Below are 19,480 nucleotides of genomic sequence, written 5' to 3'. Positions count from 1 at the left end.
TAAACTTGTAACGAATTACGAGTTTTCACTATAATTTGTTACAAGTTGTGGTGAAAACGAAACAGGAAACAGGTAATAAAGATTAAGACGATGACAAAATTAAAGTTTAGTAGAATACATAATAAAACCTAGCTTTAAGTATGTGTTTAGTAAGCTAGATTCATTTGAGTTAAATTCAACTTTTATGTTATACGTCTGTCTTGAAGATAAGAACTCCCTATCCTACATGTATGTACTGCACATAAAACATTGTAATGTTACATTTTGTTGCAGATTATAACCACTAAATACACAGAAGTTACCGTAGGTAGCTGTAGTTACTAAGGTTACCATATTAATTTGTTACTAATTTTTTGTATGTACAGTAAGTATATAAAATTTTGATGATTTTTACAAGAAGGTGTTTGCATTAGATAATTACTATGGGTTTCTATACCCCTCTAAATGACATTTTCGCCTTCATTCAACGCTGGAATGAATTATAGTTTTTTGGTGAGGGTCCACACGTGTATTAATTAATATTACCTTTTGTGTTTGTTACTTTTTTGAAATTTTTTAAAGGCTAATTTTTTTCACCATAATGTTAATTTTTAATTTTAAAATGTGCCATTTCAATTTCAAATAGGCCCTATGCCGTTACACTCATATTTCCAATTTCGACAAATCTATAAAAACTAGTAAATGCTTTTCACGTGGACAATTGTATTCTCTGGAATAGGAATTGCTTCTACATTGTCTCTCCGTTTGGTCAGACAAAGTATCAGACAAAGAAAGCTCGAGATCTCATTTTTACGTTTGTACCAAATTCGAGAGATACCAGTATCATCAATGAAAACTTTGAATACGAGCTTCCGCTGCAACAGTAACCTTTTTTATACACACATTTCCATGTAGCCTACTCATTGTTTCTTTTATTCTAATTTATTTGAACTGCACAAAAACTCTTTTCTTCTGATATGAAGTTTAAAAGTTAGAATGGTAAATGTTGTATATGTTAGAGAAAAATAAATTTGCTGCGCAAAGACTTTTTTATTACCCAGGCAACTCTGGACATTCAGCTAGTCTGTACTATAGCAACTACCTTTTCTGTCAACCTGTCTGTCTGAAGCCACACTTGGAAAAAAATTTCTTACAAACAAATTTGATCTCCCAACTTTTGGTTTGGTAGATGAACACAGTCTCTAGACTGTGCCAAACAACCATCCACTGGTGCTCGAGACTGATTGTGCATATAGCTATTGCATCTGGTAATCTCTCATGGCACACTAGACCTTCAGGTTGCAAGTAGTTATAAATATAAACACCAGACTTGAATGTTAACTATGTCATTGGCCAAGGAAGTGACATGAAAAATCGTAACAGGGTGGGAAAGGCTTCGAGGAATTTTTTACATTTTTCAATGAATCATATATAAACATATTACAACCTGTCGCCAAAATAAATCACTGTTTTTAACAAGAGCCGGGTGATTCATCATCCAAAGAGTTTAATGACTCTCAAGGGAATATTTAGATCACCTGTGACCTTTAGCTCAGCACTGCTGGCCAGTGACTTAGAACGGTGGTAACATAAATTCTGAACATTTGCGGATATGAATAGTTGAAATATGTCTATATATAAACTTGGTAGTCAACTTTCTGCGATAAAAATTTCACTACCAAAGTGTTTTCAAGTGGCACTTTCTATCATTTGTGATTAGCTAAAACCATAATCTCTAGAGGTTAGCCTCCTTTCTGGTTGGCTATCATGACTAAATAGTAGTTTGTAAATTAAAATTGAACAAGCTTTCTTTCAATTGAATTATTTGGCCTATTTTTGATTGGCTGATAGTTAAAAATTGCTTTCAATGATTGGCTGATTTAATTTTTTTTTAAACTTCAATTATTGGCCAATATACATAGTTTAAGGAAAGTGTCATTGTAGAATGCATGCTATACCGCAACAATATAAACCCAAAGTTTCGATAACTTTAGATACTTGCCGGTAACTAGAATAGGCTTCAACAAGTTGAATTGAAAATAAAGTGCAAAGCTGCCAAAATAATACAAGGCAAGGTTTTTTCTACTGAGGGGAATAACAAACATGAAAAACAAAAAGGTCAACATTCGCTTGTTATCTTAATTTGCACTTTGTCCGACTTAGCATTTTCTTTAAAAACAAATTCCACAACGTATCGGCTTAAAATGCTCGGAGGTTTATTATTTTATTTGTGTAGAGTAATCACAAACATTCTTCTATATATATATTTACTGAAATGAACTGGCACTGCAGGGTGCGGCTGTACCAAAGCATCGACTAATCAAAATATACACTATCTAAAATAGATGCCAAGTTTGTACTGACAGTAACGACGCAAAAGGGGATGTGAGCAACACATTCACGTGGACAGGCTCTCAGACAGCACCCCTACTTTTCAAAGACATTATATTAATGTCAGGCTTTACTCAAAACTTTCAATAAATAAATTACTGAACTGCCATTAACCAATCATGAGAGAATGTTTTGTCAAACTGCGTGCAAAAAATTTTAATCAATTTCTTAAGTAGCCTACAGTCGACGGGAGTAACGGTGTCGCTGTTATGGTTTTTTCACCCAACGATGTGAAACACAAAGTTTCTCTGACATACGTGGGTTTATGATAGTGTGAACATTGTTATTACAGACGATCAGCGAAGTATTGCGGCATCAACACCGAGATATAGAGTGAACCAGCCTTAACATAAATTGATCAAGATAATGTAATATCCGAATAATGCAATATCTGAATAATGCAATATACGAATAATGCAATATTTGAATAATGCGATATCTGAATAATGCAATATCTGGATAATGCAATATCTGAATAAGACCATTTTCAAACAAACGAACATAATAAAGTATTATTAAAGTTAGATTATTCGTACATTAATCATATACAAAGAACTTATTTAAATAAAACTGATTTTAATTTTTAGTCACCAAAAGCTAATTAGTAAAATATGATGATAAAATAGCACAAGATCATAACGGTTGGTACATTTATGGTTTCCAACAAGTATATGGAATAAATAACTAATAAAAATATCATTCAAGACTAAAACGTTGCACCAATCAGCATCAAGTATGAAGAGCAAAGATTCCTAAACCATAAATGATGTAGACATACACCCTATGAAAGACATTTGCATAGCTACAATACAGTTTAATATGATTATACTTCATAGACATATCAAGTAAGTGATTATGTCATATGCTTGTCTTTTCCTGAAGTAAAGGTCTGTCAAAGCATACTGACAAAACGCACAGCTTACACTAGCACAGATAATCACTGTGGCAATACACGCGGATGCTACCACACTGTGACATTGATAAACGGATTAACCAGTGAGGATTGTTGTGTGAAACCAATGACGTCCTTGCTGGGATGTTCATTACTGCTATTATCATTATTTGAGTGTCATTAGCAGAGTAATTATTTAGCATAAATATTTAAAATTTTGTGATAGCGTTAACGCATGTGCAACTATATTTTTATCTAAGGAAAAGTTGCTACGTTTTTCATGATGAAAATCAGTCAATTTAGGTTGGAATGAATCAGATAAAAAACTTTAGGTCTTGAATACTTTAATATTTAGAGAAGTATCTGAAATATTTTAAGAACATTTTATTATTATTTATATAAATGTATATAAATAATATATAAAAATGTATAAATTATTAATGAAAAAAACACTTTTGATAAAAATAAATTTAATTAATAAATTTAAAAAATAAATTTAAGAAAATAAATAAAAATTAAGATAGAAGTAAATTTAATTAATAAATAAATTAATTGTTTGGGAACATGGTCAGGCCTTCTGGTTAACAACAAAGGGAGAAACCTCTGCACATAAGTTCGCTTTCGCAGTTCTATTCTTACTAACTACTAAAAGTATATTGAGCTGACACAGAAAATAATCCCTCAGCTGTCCCTGAGATGGAACGGAGTCAGCTGCCACCCTATTAGACAGCTGAACATCAAAACTAATACAACATCGCTAAACTTGTTGTTGTTCTGGATTCACTCATGGGCCACAAAACTGCAAGCCTTTGGCTATAAATATTTATATTTCTTCTTGTTATTCCTACTGTTGCACTTTGTTTCAAGTTACTGCAGGATGGCTCACTGAACTCAAATTACACAAGTCTTTCAGAGACCTGATGACGCTGAGGCCTTCCATTGTAAACATACAGCATGTCTGACAGCAGCAGGTCTACCCATAGTGCAAAACAATAATCTAGTAATTTGAAGTAATTTCCTTATAGAGCAATAATAAATCACTTGGCTCGCTATTGGTCTGTCAGATAGCAGATGCCAACTGCTTTGTTATCGTTATTTAGTCAACTACCGACGGTATATGATATACAATGTATGACTACTGAATAGTTTCATTTAGAAAACATTGTTGAACATAAACCTACTACTAGCCAAGAATGGAAAGCACATTACAGGTATGACTCTGGGAACCTACAGTAGTTTCTCTTGGCAGCCTTATCATAGCACTATTCAATTCTTAATTTTATGTTTACAAAAGTTACTTATATTATATTATTATATTTATCATATTATATTAATACTATAATAATATATTGTGTTGTTATATTATTAAATTATATATTATATTATATTATTATAAATAGGCCTATTATATTAATGTTATAATATATATTATATTATTATACATGTAATATAAATATTATGATACCATAAATATTATATTAATATTATAAAAAGAAATCATGCAAAAATTCTTAATTCTTACACTACTAGAAACACAAAAGCAACTCATGTACCTATATGTTTATACGAAGTGTTGATGGGCAGCAAAGGGAAGATGTCCCTTAATTGGCAGCCCATGAATATGTCATCACGCCTTGAGTAGATTCAAGGAGGAAAGGCCAAATCTAATCTTGGTACAAATCGTAATATGACAATGGCTGTCAAAACCTGCCTAAACTTTCTAAAATATTAATTAGAATCTTAATCATCCAATTTAATGCTAGTTCAACCCCAAAAATCATAGTTTGTGAGTTAACAGCAACATATCATTACAAGTTTATAGAAATTCCATTAAATATTTACTATTAGCTAATTAAAATTGATCATCCACAACTATTGAGGGAATTTCCAGCAGACAAACTGTAAATGAATGTCTGTACATCTAAATCAAGACAAATTTTATACATTCATAGCAAATGAAATATAGCGTGCTCCCTATTATTTAGACTGTCCACTATTTGGCTGCCGCAAATGATTCTGTCACCCCAATTGGTCATCATTACATTCTTGATGAATCTCTGCAATCTCAGCAATTGTCTATTATTGTATAATGTACACTAAACTATCTAACAGACATTCCCAAAAACAGAATTTCACAACAAAAATGCCAAGAACCATGGTGATATGAACTATGGCGGTATGAACCATGGCGGTATGAACCATGGCGGTATGAACCATGGCGGTATGAACCATGGCGGTATGAACCATGGCGGTATGAACCATGGCGGTATGAACCATGGCGGTATGAACCATGGCGGTATGAACCATGGCGGTATGAACCATGGCGGTATGAACCATGGCGGTATGAACCATGGCGGTGTGAACCATGGCGGTGTGAACCATGGCGGTATGAACCATGGCGGTATGAACCATGGCGGTATGAACCATGGCGGTATGAACGATGGCGATACAAACTATGGCGGTACAAACTATGGCGATACAAACTATGGCGGTATGAACTATGGCGGTACGAACTACGGTGGCATGAACTATGGCGGTATGAACTATGGCGGTATGAACTATGGTGGTATGAACCATGGTGGTATGAACATGGTATACATAAGTTACAGAGTGGGATATCTACATGTACATACAGCATACTCTTTGACAGTAGTGCAGTGTTTAAGCCTCTCTTCCAAAACATCTGGGTCAGGTGGTCTCTCATCCTCCTCGCCATCTGAGGTCAAGGTAGGCGCAACAGTGGTAGGTCTCCTTAGTGCATTAAAAGCCTGATTTAGTTTCAGACGTATCTGTAAAAGTAAAAGCATGCCAGAAACTGCGACGGCAACAATATAATAGCTACTTACAAGACATGCTGTAACTTGATAATTGAGAGGACTAGCATAAAACATCTAATTGAACTCCACCTCCATTTGAACGCCACCTCTATTTGACCACCACTATAGAAGAGAGGTTGAAAAATAGAGCGCTATGGCGTTCAATTAGAGGTTTTACGGCACTTCAGCAGAATGGGTATGTTACCATACTACCTCCCTAAGTCCAAATTTGCCAAATTTGTCTTCTGCTGGCATTGTGGAAATAATTTATTAAGAATCTAAGCTAATCCTTCATTTAAATCTATTAATCATTTTGTATATTTACTAAGTTGAAAAATTAGCTTCTACAGAATCCCGGCTGCAAATATCGATGAGATACGGTGGAAACATATGCAACATGGCTAAACACACAGTTCATCATATTGAGGGTGGGTCTTTTAACCAGCTTATCATTTCCGTAGAGGATCAAGGACTCAAATTTTGATTATTATAGTTTCTCAAATAGAACCTGGACAATTATTGACACAAGCGACCTCTGCTTAATAATATTTAGGTATGCTTCTACTAAAAAAGGAAACGGCGATGGATGATAATCATTTATTGATTTCTCACAAGTGATATAAAAACACATCAAACTAAAGATGGATTAAATGGAATTACCATTATTTTCGATAAAAAAGCAACTCCTTCAGCTTATTTTAGTCAGCCAATAAAAATTAACTGGTAAATGTTGAATGCATAAAAACATTTTTTCATAGAGGTAGATATGACTTCAGGTTAGAGCGTGTTGCTTTTGTCAAATTACGGTGCTGTAAAACCACACAACCAACCTTTTCATAAAAAATGTTTTTTCCACAGCTAAAATGCATAAGAAGGTTCAGTCTAACAACTGACCAAAGTGTGACCTTAAGTAAGAAGACACCACAGTCACCTACGCAGGCCAAAATACCCCCAAATTGCACAGCAGTTAGAGGATGCCTTTGCTTTGTGTCTGATAAAAAGGTGTTTTTTACCCTTGTTACAAGATACGCTACGTTGCTAGCTAGGTTGATGTACGCCACTGAGTCTACCTTTTCAGAGGAATGTTGTTCAGGAATGCTCCAGGGATGATCTACCACCCGGAGAACGACTCAAGTTGGAGAACGACTCAAGTTGGAGAATGGCTAGTGCGCCATTTTATATGAAAAATAAAAAGTGGTACTAACTACTGCTCTTTAGTTTGTGAGGCAGGTTTGCTGGTGACCGTATGCTGGTCTCATTACTAATCATAATCCAAAAACCAAACTTCCGAAAGCTAAATAAAATAGAGAGAACATCGATACGACGGCAGTAAACAGGCTAAGACGTATTCACACATATTATCTAATGTTTATTGTTTACTTAGAATAGCTCTGTTGTTCAGCTGGCTTGCTAAAATGGACGAAATTAGTGGCTAGTGCCTTGTGACCTTCTCCTAACTTGTGGTTAGGCCAGAGGTCTGCTGGTTGATGAGCCTGTCTATTAAAAACAGTATTAGTGTGTCAAAATCAGCCCTGCAGCATACTAGCACTTGTAAGAAAATGATGCCCTCGCTAGAGCATAACTCAATAATCTGAGGTAGATATAAATGGAAAATAAATGAAAATTAATTATTTTGGTGTCCTGGCAACTACACTGGGGCTGGCAGAGAGTTTGGTGTGTAGTTGAGAGCTTGTGAATGGAGGAATGTCAGACGACTCACTGATGGTTCTTTGTTTTAGAATTTGAAGCATGACAATTTTGCGTAGGTGGGAAGCATGAGAAAAGACCATTACAGCTGCTATAGTAAGAGGGTTTTAGGATTTCATAAATAGCCTAGAGAGATAGGTATGGTAAAATATCTCAAAATACCTTTCAAAAGCCAAAAACATACGTTTAGGCCTGTTTATCCATAAGCTTGGAGTTATCCGCTATATGACTATGACTGGCATGGCAATTTCTCTAGCGAAAAGGATGGCTCACAGATGAGTTCAGCAAAAACATTTTTAGCTTTAACTGAATGCGATTGTTATAATGGAAGCATTTAATTATTGTAGCCAATAGACATCATGAAGATGTCTATTGATCATGAAAATCATGATCATGTCTATGAAGATCTTGGCCTTTAATGATGTATCTACCGGAATGTTTTTATCTGTTGTCAAAGACGCCCACCGATTTATTTATCATGTACCCTCATGCACCCAATGAAGGCAAAACTAACATACTTTTACAACTGTGAATGGTACGCAATTAGATTTTAACCAGTTTGAATCTCAGTTGGAGTCCTCAACTGCATACCTCCTACCAAAGCCTGAGCAATCTCATTATGGTTATCAAGCATTATCTAATACTTTCATAGATTTTTTGACAGACTACAAAGCTGTAATAGAGCAATTGAGGTAGAAGCTAAGGCTAGGAAGGAACTAACTAGGAGCTTACAGGGGTAAATGACACTGTAACAGTTTAGTCTTCAAGGATTAGCAACAGCGAATGAACGAGAAATGTATATCGGATTTATGTTTCAACAAAGCCGCATAAGACGCTGACAAGTAAACTAGCTTCAATACAGGGCAATTTCGTAATGCTGACTAACAGTAGGAAAATATTAGAAGATAAGGTACGGTTTGCCTGCAAAGTGAGCTAGCAAAACTCAAGTAACGGTTGATACATTAAAGAGTGTTTATCCTGATAAGATCAGGTTTATCTGAATAAAACTGGCATCATGGTCCTTCAAACTTGGTTAATTGAATAATAAAATATTTGAATACACTAGGACACTTATATTTCGCTAGTATTTAGTTTCGTGAGTAGCATGCAGAGTAAAATTTCGTTGCAACTTAATTTCGCAGCTTTGATGAGTGCGAAAATATAGTGATGTGAAAATAAATGCAGTGGAACAAACATAATTAGATTCCTCAGGTTCAGTTCACCGATAAGAAAAAAAATTCAATTTGGGACTAGTTTGTAATTGTGAACCGCAGGTATAATGGTGTAGGCGAAATCGATAATGCAATTTGATCGCTTGCTGCCATTTGTTTCTTGGACTATCAATGAACAAAGCTAATTAATTTCTCGTTTTCGCTCATTCGTTATGATAGTTTAGTTTCGCACATGAAATTTTCGCGAGAGGATGACTCCACGAAAACGCGAAAGTTAGATGAGGCGAATACATAAGTGTCCTAGGGTAATACCATTTCTTTCTTAAAATCATGTTGATACAAAGTATTCATTGAGATTAAAGATCTCATCTGAATGGCATTTAGTAAAAGAAACCTGCCATCCTTATGACTATTTAGGTTTATTATATTTGCTTATATATTATTCTTTAATATTTGGCAAGTACCATCTGATACGCTACCGCGGAACAAAAACTAGAAGACATCAGGCATACATACATAGATTGCTTTTACTACAATTATAAATTAAAAAAGCAGCCTCTCAAGTTCATGGACAGGGAGTGAAGAAACTTCCCTTCGGATAACTAGAATGGACCAGAATTATTATGACAGTTGATAAGCTCCATTTGAGACAACCAAGAGCGAGTTACACAAAAATGAATTTCCCAGGTTTGGCTATAAAATACATGGATTCAGACGGAGTTTGAACCTTGATCTATTCGGAATATTCTAGACCAGCAGATCTACTAGTTACAAGTAATCTTCATTTAACAGCATACTAATGACACTTCAAGATAACTATAAACTTTAAAACTGCTGCAATATTCTTTCAACGCAAATCTTTTGTAATTACGATGGTTGTTGTTGAGAGTGTAACTGCAGACTACTTTCCCTATGCTAATTAAGCAATATTTTGTCAGTTGCACTTTTTTGTTTCACTTTTTTTTAATTCAAAGAATTTTCTAGGTTAGTAAAACAATGAAGACAGTTTTAATATACATATACAGTACTACATAAAAATAGAAAGATTTAAATGACAACTAATATTCTACCGCTTGGCTGTTCAGTCCTGAAAAACTAATAGCCTACCAGTAGGTTTGTAATACCTTAAATTATTGGCAAAAATATTTCATAATCTATTCACTCAATAAATACTTTGTACTAAATACAGTTGTTATGCTGTAGGCTACTTGTTAATAAATTGAAAATAAAAGAAGTAATAAATCGTACTGTAGACCCTACGTACAGAAATACACTACCGTACATATTGTCGAATGATGACAAAATGTCTAGGCCCTTAGATTTCCTGTATTCTAGTTACAACAATTTATGACTAAAATATTAAACGCGACTTTACTAAACTAACAAAATCGTAAATGAGGCTTTAATTTATAAAAGATGAAAAGCCAAAAGATACCATATTGTCGAATGATGACGAAATGGCTCAACCAAGGTTTCTACGATCATGAGATATATTTAACGATGAGTTTGTTTATTGACTGAGTTTGTTTATTGATAGCGTGTCTGGAATAAATAACAGTCGTACAACGAGGACTATTTGTTCTGGCATGGCAGATCTAGAAGCCTAACGAGTTATGCAAAACTCTCAATGCTTTCAACAGCTCGGTGCTGACTTCTTTCAATAAGGAAATGCAACTCGCATTACACTGATATTATACCATAGGGGGTATGCAATGGACACTTTAGTAACATTCTGATTCCATTTGTGTACCTCACAACTGTAAGAGAACCACTGTTGGTTTTCTTTTTATTGGGGTGCTAATTGAGTGGAGTAAGATACATTGGCAATGAAAAATTCATGCATCACTGGATCAGTGAAAGTTGAAGTCTAAGATTTTTTTAAATATTTCAACGTTTATAGTCCACAATAACTGAGGACTTGAATTATAACAAACATGGTCAATGTACGTTGAAAGTATTTTTATTGGATTCGTCCATGCGTCATCCATAGGGTAACTATTATGTTGGCCGTATATCGCTGAAAGCATCGTGCAGATGATAACTGCAGGTTTATGGCAATGTGTACAACTCAACACATTATTATCGCTTACCATGTTAAAGGATAACTTGTGATGTTTCATCATATTTTATCATATGTACCTCGATTTAAAAGTACCTACGAGGCCAACAATGATGGAGGGTTTGTTGTCTTCCCTCTGCTGACATCATCATACACATCATCAGCACTGCATACAGCTATGTAAAGTTCATAATCGTGATGTTGCTACGACCCGGTTAATCGCAAGTTTGCATCATCCGCTAGATGAAAAAGGCAAAAACCCCCAAGTCGAGCAAGTTTTTTACTCGTAAGTTTTTACCGATGTTTTATGTTTAAGAAAGATGGAAACGGCTCTCGCAAACATAGAGTTATCTCCCCCTAGAGTGATAACTACACGAGCGTTTTCGGTGCCAACAAGGAGCGTTTAAGCCACTCTAGGGGGGCGATAACTCTATGCTTGCAAATGATTCGCAAGGAAATGCTAGACAAGTATTCAATTTGAAACATTTTCCTCATTTTAGTCGTTCTTATTTCGAGTCGTTCCGAATGTGACGCTATGACCTCTGGCATAGAAATCTTTATCTTTTTTAACAAAGCGTTCTCGCTAGTCCGCATCATGTGAATGTCTATTGAAACACTTATCCCATGTTATCTCACCGTATCTGGTATCTGCATCATGCAAACATTATGAGTGTTTGTTTCATCACTCTTATCTAGTCATCTCTACCTTTTAGACTTGCACCTTGGCAGCAACAGTAGTAGTAGTAGAGACATACAAGTCATAACAATGATGCAGTCATTATGTTAAGCCTGGCTCCCATATCGCTTGCGAGATCAAGCGGTAATCTTGCCCAGCAAAACACTTGCGACGCTAAGCTCGGCGGCTTCTGTTCATAAAGCTGCATCGCTAATAATCGCATAAAAAATGTTCGCTCGCCATGCCGTTTTAAAAATGCTGTCCTTCACATGTACAGTGCGTTTCGGGAAGGTTTTGCCTGCGGCTCTTCGCGAAAGTTGAATAGCTCTGAGCTCTTGCATTGATCGCCGGCAACTACCGACGATACTCAGCGCCTAGGTTCACATTTCACCGCTGATAGTCCTGCGGTGCTGTCATCGGTGCTTGCGGCGTATATGGGAACCAGGCTTTAGAGTGTCCATCCCTGTCACCATGCGAGAAGCATGACTAGCATATTTTAAACTCACAACATGATGGCAACAGAAGTAGAAGATTGGACATTCCTAGGGCTTGCAGTGCTCACATGGTTTGAATCATGTTTCTGAATAGGCATGAGTAATAGAAACTTTGACAAATCAATGTAGACGAAGAGGTTAGGAATATGTGGGCTGCAGACGAGAATGAATGCTTTAACAGGAACAAAGGAAACAATCAGCTATGAATAGTTTACTCTAATAGACTTCATAATGCGCATTTTTAGAACTCTTCTAGGGTTGATTCGATTTATCAAAAATAGGTGCAGGATGTAGTTTCTACTAGATCGTACTTTAAAATGCGATCTAAAAAACGGCATTTGAATTAATAACCAATCCGGTACAAAAACTGAAAAAGAGCTATCAAACTATGCAATGATTTAAGTCCAATCCCTCTTATACCCCAATTAAGCCACTAGTAATAGTTCAATATTTACCACTTATTTAGGAAGCATCTCAAGAATAGGAGCAGTCAATTGATGCAGAGTGAGTGATTGAGTGTTTATCAATGATAAAGTGACAGTCTAGTAGATACTAACTAGCCCATGGGTAAGAGATCACGACAGCTGTCTATTCTATGGTCGTATCTGCACATTTACTGCTCGTAAAAAAGTGAAGGCAGCTGAACAAAGGAAAGCACTCAATATAATGTTGAAAGTCCAAACATCATTTGTTTTATGCTGGTTAATTGACACCAGCAAATCCTGTGCAGTCCTCATAGAAAATCAGGGCAATTAGTACAGCAGTTCACTGCGAGACTTGCCTACATAAGGATATATGTGGGAAGTTATACAGCCAGCTGCCAGAATAGATATACAAAAGTGCTTTCGTGTTTCTGCAAATTCTAAAGTTCAATTTAAAAAAAAATTTATTTTAAAATTCAACGCGTCACAACATTCTTTAAACATTGCAAGTTCGAAGAGGCCACAACATTTCATATGATATCCAGTAGAGTGAAGGCTTTATTACTCTTATAATCAGCCCTAAATGACCACCAGTGGCATTCTCTTCCTTCTTGTCCTCAATCTGAACTTGCTTGTTGTTTATCCTCACTAATTGCGCTTATCTCACATTGCACTGAGCCAAGAACTGGCTGACCCAAGACCAATGCAACTTCTTGCAGACAAGCTTAGCTCAAGTTCCTAGGTTGCTTGGGAAACTTTCACTAGGGGTGAGTAAGGAACATGGAGTAGAAAGAGATTTCAAAATATGAACGTGAACTAATGAATTCATCCCTTTGACTCATCTCAAGTTATTCCTCGTGTATTAAAACTGTAATTTGCTTAATGAATTCTATTGTCTTTGTTAATTCAGTACGGTAACAATATTTTACCAAAAATCTATAGAAAAATCTTTGCCTAAACAGACATGTGTTAAATTTTTGTCTTACTTTTTAAAACGCGTGTTCGCATTTGCAAAAAGCAAACAATAAACTGCTAGTCTTCAAAATAAAGCAACTCATTGCCTCATTGCCCTTATAAAATAAAATCATAATTAATGCTTCCAATCATATTGGCTGACCTGCTGTGATGTACTGATATAGAGATTTTGATTTATCCCACAGCCGCAGAATTATATGAGGCTAAATGATTGTAACCTATAAAGCTTGCAATCAATAACAAGGCTACATTACATGCACCGACAAGCCCTCATAAACCTTTCTATGCATTTGTAACAGTCTAATGGCTGGTTCACATGACGACGAAACCTATGACGAAACATCTGTTTTGTGCGGGCAATCAGAACTTGCCAAATTTTTTTCTGGCTGTTTCATTCGACTCCCCGATTCAGCAAATGATAACACAAGTTATACTCCACACAAACCTAAGCATCATCACTTTCCTGCCAACAACTCGCAGATCGCATAGATCTAGTTTCATCCAATACAGTGGGGACAAAAGCTGCAGCTACCTAGTCATATCAATCCTCTTCACTAAGGATCCTATGAAACTTAACATTGATTGATGCTACAAAACTACATTGCTACAAAATCTTAACAGACTCGTCGTTTTAACGTCTCCGTTATCGATTTTATAAAACTTAGCATTTCTTAGTCGCCAGGAAATCTTAACAGGTTCCATTGTTTGTACAGGTTTCATTGGAGATTTGTCATCGTGTGATCTAAGCATAAGTCTTTAAGACTTTTATGCTTCCTATTATAAACAACTAGCTCTCACATTCTCCAAAATTGTTGGAATGTGACAGACGTATGCAGTTAGCAGTTCATTTGTACGTTTTATAGCATCGAGTTGCAGGAGATAATTTATTTACAACCCTAACCTCTCTTATTACCACCCTCACGAGACTTTGTTACTTTGTTACGCTTCTATCTATTCATTCTTTCTACTTAGAGTTGGTTAAACAGTTGCTTAGCACTTGGTATACCTGGTACTAAACATCAAAAAAAATGGTGGAGAGATGCCACCACCACCCCCCCCCCCTTCTCGCATACGCACAGGACTATGGATGAATGTTAGATCCTACTGACTTGATGACCCAACACAAAATAGTCATATTCAGACGGTTGATGAGATGGTGTGAATTTACCATATTTCTATTCTAGCTTATACGAAATAATCGCTAATACAAAAAAGGCACAGAGATTCTTTGCTCATTTCATGGTCAAACCCAGCAATTACTTTACCAAGCAGTGAGTATTACTGCTCACCACCATCCCTATTGCACCACCTTCTATTCGGATGATAAAGCCTTAGCTAATCCAGCATGTCTCACTATCAAATGGTTGTCTGGTCGAGTACGTCTTTGTTGAGAAAGATGCAAACATATCTAAAACCTTTCTAGGTATATACAGAACATCCTACCTTTTCCAATGCTTTCTCATTCTGCGTTTTAACAGCTTGTTCAGCTGGTTTTAATTGGCTCTGATCTATTCTCTTCGCACCCTGAAAGTAAACATCACATGTAACCTGAATGTTTGTTTTCATTGTTGCTGTTAGTAGATTACTAGGTTACTAGTAGCTGTATTCACATGTTTGCAGCCATTCTCCAGATACCATATGGATTCCTTGCTATGACTGCAGGTCACTAGGTGATGGTACCCCGATATGCACAATTAGGTACCTCGAATGGTACAGCTAGCCTATGGTACCTTGAGAAAAGGCACTGCCACAGCTGTATCATAGCTGAAGTGAAGATAACATCTGATAAGAAGATGATCACTGACCAGCTCCAGGCAATGCGCTACTAACCTATTTTTATACCCAGAAGGCGTTGTTTTGTAATAACTCTAAAGTCGTTGAAACCACAAGAAGACAAAGCTTCAAAAGTTTATGGTCTCACTTTAACTATCTCAGCTATCTCACTATCTCAACTTATCCAACTGGCAGTGGGCCAGTTATAAAAGTTGAGATTCAAAGATTGGGTGAAAATTCCAGTTAACTCATTTTCATGCATATGTTTATATAATATAACGCTTTGTCATCATTCACAGCATTTGTCATCATTTGGTCTTTGTAACAAAGCTAAAGCTTCAATAAAAAGTAAATCCTAGGCAGGTCTTGCGGCCAGACAATATTTTGACAAGGATAAAGTGATTGACAGCCTTTTTATTAGTCACAGTGTCACATGTAATCACTAATAGCTGTACACATGAAACTACCCTTTAGCACAACTGCCAACAGCCACCGTGTTGTAATCGAAGACCATAATCAAACACATGCATAACTCTCCTCCCCATTAACTAGTGGTGATCTGGGAGAAGACATTGCACCAAGTTTAAAGACCATAATCAATGAAATGATTACCTTGATATCCGGCAGTGCATACCCGGCTTCATCGATTGGAACATCTGGAACTTGTGGATTTTGCGAACTCCATGAGTTTTCAAGTGCTGATATATGGTTGGTTTGCATAGTACTGTGGAACGCAGGTTCCTTGTCATCTAGAAGATTCTCCATGCTGGATGCTTTTCTAATCTCATCCGTTTTCCGTAATGCTTTGGGGAGGAGGTATTTAAACTTTGAAATTAGAGTCGGGCTTGCTTCTTTTATTGTTTGATTACTTTCAGAGAGTGTACTACTTAACTGACTTTGGATAGTTGAATTTTTGTTGATATCCAAATTGCCAAAGGCTGTTGTTAATGGGCGAGGGCGAAGATTGGAAGGACGACGTGGAAGGGTTGGAGGACGAGAGATGTCACTGTCAAGTTCTGAAGCTGATATAGTATCATAATGCTCATATGAAGATGCAGCACTTGCCTTTCCCAGTGTATCATAAGCATTTTCACTTCCAGCTACAGAATCATCTTCACCCGAACCGCAAGTTGTAGTCAAGCTAGTATACGGTCTAACATCAGTACTACTAGTAGTAGTTGTCGTATATGGCTTGGGATCAGTAGACACACTCACCGAAGTATAGACGTGTGGCTGTTGGCACGAAACATGACCTTCATAGTCATGGTTTTCTTCTCCATCCCCTGCTTGTCTAGGATTCTTGCCAGGATCAAAATCTGTATCCTTTGTTAAAGGTGCTTCTTTTGTCAAGGGTGCTTCCTTTGACGAGGGTACATCCTTTGTCGGCGGGTGCTCAAATGTTCGTGGGGGTTTGGGAGGAGGAGCTTTGGTCTTCGGTTTCAAAGCTACTAATGGTGGAGATAAAGCTTTCGGTCCCTGTGAATCTGGAGGAGGTTGTGTAGACTTGGAAGAATTGGGTAATGACGGGAGGGGTTTTGAAGTTGTTGCAAGCGCTAATGCAGAACTTCTTTTCTCTTTCGGTTTAGAGCTTACAGCATTTTTATCTGCTAGTTTAGTATTATTGTTCATAAAAGGTAAAGGCTTTGGATTGGATGTTTTACCATTAGTCGATGATGTTGATTGTTTCTCCGTCTTAGCTTTTGAAAGCATAGCTGCTGTAGGGGAAGGTGAAAAAACTGTGCCAAAGCCAGTTTCTTTAACTTTTCTGTATGCTTCCGCCTCTTCAGAAATTGAATTAATCTCCTCAATACTTTTCTCAAAAATCTGAGTGCGTCGAGCAACAATATTTTGAGGTGGCTTGGTGTCCCTGCGTCGAACTTTTTGTGAATGTGTTCCATTAATGTACTCAGTATTCAGACTGTCCATGCTACTACAAGTACTACTAACACTTGGTGATTTGCTGCGCGAACCCGAGTATGAACTCAACTCCTCTACTGGAGCTACCTTATAGTCGCCAAGAGATTCACTAACCTTCTTCAGGTTACTTGCAGTGAGTTGAACTTGTTGAGGCGTTACTTTTGGAGATAATCCAGCCTTGTCTAAAGGGTTGTTGCTTTCTTGGTTATCCTTGGCATGTTTAGAAGGTGCAGGTTTTTTCAATTTGGCATAATCCATCCCAGGTTCAAATAAGCTGTCAACTCGATGCGGCAACTCATCAACGCCTTGTTGTTTTAGAGGCAGCTGTGGATGCTGGCGCATGGTAACACCATTTTCAGTACCTTTTTTAAAGTTGCTAGTAAAAGGTGTTGGTGAGGTGCTGTTGAACTCAATAGCAATCTGCTGATCATCAATTGATGGTGCAACTCTTTCCTCAAATGAGTTCTTGCCCTTACCAGCTTCCAACTTGCCGCTCTTTCCTAGCTTCTCTGTATTAGAAGGCGGAACAACGATAGCAGGATATGTAACAGGTGAGCTAATCTTCTGCTTGCACGAACTAACTATACCAGTATTGTGAAGCCCTATCAAGGAAAGCTTATCAATAGGTAATTGTTGACTCAAAGACTGAGTACCAGTAGAAATAATAAGCGATGTGGGTTTCACTACGGTCTTCTTATACTTATCAATAGGCGCTTCAGGCACCGGTGCTGATGTAATCCTATTGGTCTTGTTGATTATTGTGTCTAATTTAGACTCGCTTATTTGTTTCACAGCCTGTTTATGTACGCTAGACCCTTTCGATTCCATGATAGACTCCATGATTGACTTTTTGGGGATTAGTGGGCTTGAAGTGTTGCTAGTTGGGGTAGAGCATGTTGATGATCTCTTCACCCCAAATGCTAGCCCAATTTCAGGTGATGCGCGGTCATCTGCTGTTGACTCAAATTTACAGCGGATATCATTGACAGTGGCATTGCTAGGGTCAGATTCAGTTCGACGGTATCCGACTTTTGTTTTGGAAGCGACTTGTGTAGACATTTTTCATAGTTATCTACAAGCCTACAATAAAAAAAAAACATAAATTTGAATTAAAATTTTAAAACATCAAGTAGTACGACTTAACTAAAGATGGTCAGGTTAGATTTATGAAAATGGAAAGCTAATTAGAATAGTGGTGTCTGCGGAAGCAACCTAAAGGTTTCGGCGTCTGCACAGAACAGACTATGAGCGATTATCGAACAATCAACCAAAATGTAACTGCAAACTGGCCGACTCGCTGAGTGAATCCAAACAATAGAATATATATTTGCTACTGTCATTTAATGTAAAGGTCTTAGATGCTATCAGTTTAACTTCATATTACTTGCAAGGTTTAAAGTACTAAACTCACACACTCACCTATTTCAGTAACAGTCACGTACTCTCCCATCAGACAACATGAGAACAGGACGTTGCAAAAGTTAGTATTCAGCTAACATGTCATTTAACCCCTCCATGTGTAGTTTAGACTGACCACAAACACTCGGAATGCTGAAGCACTACCTCTCTCAACTGTTGATAATTTGTAACTAAATAATAACTATCGCAACATTGACACTGAAATCTCGTTTATCATTCTTATAGCAAAAACTCCTTAACGGTTGATTGTCCAAAACCTATTTGAGATTATAAGGCACACTGCACTGATGGCCCGTTGTTTACGTATGAAAGAGTTAGCCTGAGCTCATAGGCTACAACCACATGGCATTCCAGCTTTAACTGATGAGACTAGGGAGAATCAGTTTCTTCTGGTAGCGGACACTCAACAACTAGGAGCACCGCCTCTGCATGTCAGGAGCACTGCCTCTGCATGTCATTTTTACTACTCGTAACTTGCCATATTGTGGCAGCCTCACTACTAACAGCTTAACCTTGACGCATCACTATGAGCAACTGTTACTTTCAGCACTATTTGGCACCCGCTACATCTGGTAGTACTGCTATTGCACTGCACACTCGACAGCATATATAGCCTTTTTCCATAATGCATCTGATTGTTTCGACAAAGCTTGGTATGAAAGGAGCAATTTAAAGTCTACAGCCAAAACTAGACCAGTACGCAATGAGATTAAAAACACATAAATGCAAAAACACTGACATTCCTGGCTGGATTAATAACTATCTCTGTTCATGACTGCAGCATAAAA

The 19,480-nt window shown here is 36.9% G+C and overlaps 1 protein-coding gene across 2 annotated transcripts in view; it reads right to left on the bottom strand.

Annotated features, from left to right (window-relative positions):
* LOC137395257 (DENN domain-containing protein 2B-like) overlaps positions 1-18,808 on the bottom strand; it is a 41,826-nt gene extending 23,018 nt beyond the window's left edge. For both annotated transcript variants that reach the window (XM_068082116.1, XM_068082115.1), the window contains exons 1-4: positions 18,693-18,808; positions 15,969-18,353; positions 15,027-15,107; positions 5,896-6,051 (exon numbers count right to left, since the gene is read on the bottom strand). In XM_068082116.1, coding sequence (XP_067938217.1) covers positions 5,896-6,051; positions 15,027-15,107; positions 15,969-18,332 — 2,601 coding nt within the window. In that variant the 5' untranslated portion in view covers positions 18,333-18,353; positions 18,693-18,808. The remainder of the gene's footprint in view (positions 1-5,895; positions 6,052-15,026; positions 15,108-15,968; positions 18,354-18,692) is intronic.
* Between the last annotated feature and the right edge of the window lie 672 nt (positions 18,809-19,480).

This window comes from Watersipora subatra, chromosome 4 (genome assembly GCF_963576615.1).
Source record: "Watersipora subatra chromosome 4, tzWatSuba1.1, whole genome shotgun sequence".
Classification (NCBI taxonomy): domain Eukaryota; kingdom Metazoa; phylum Bryozoa; class Gymnolaemata; order Cheilostomatida; family Watersiporidae; genus Watersipora; species Watersipora subatra.
Note: the sequence above shows the minus strand (reverse complement) of the source record. Positions and strands in the feature narration are given on the sequence as shown.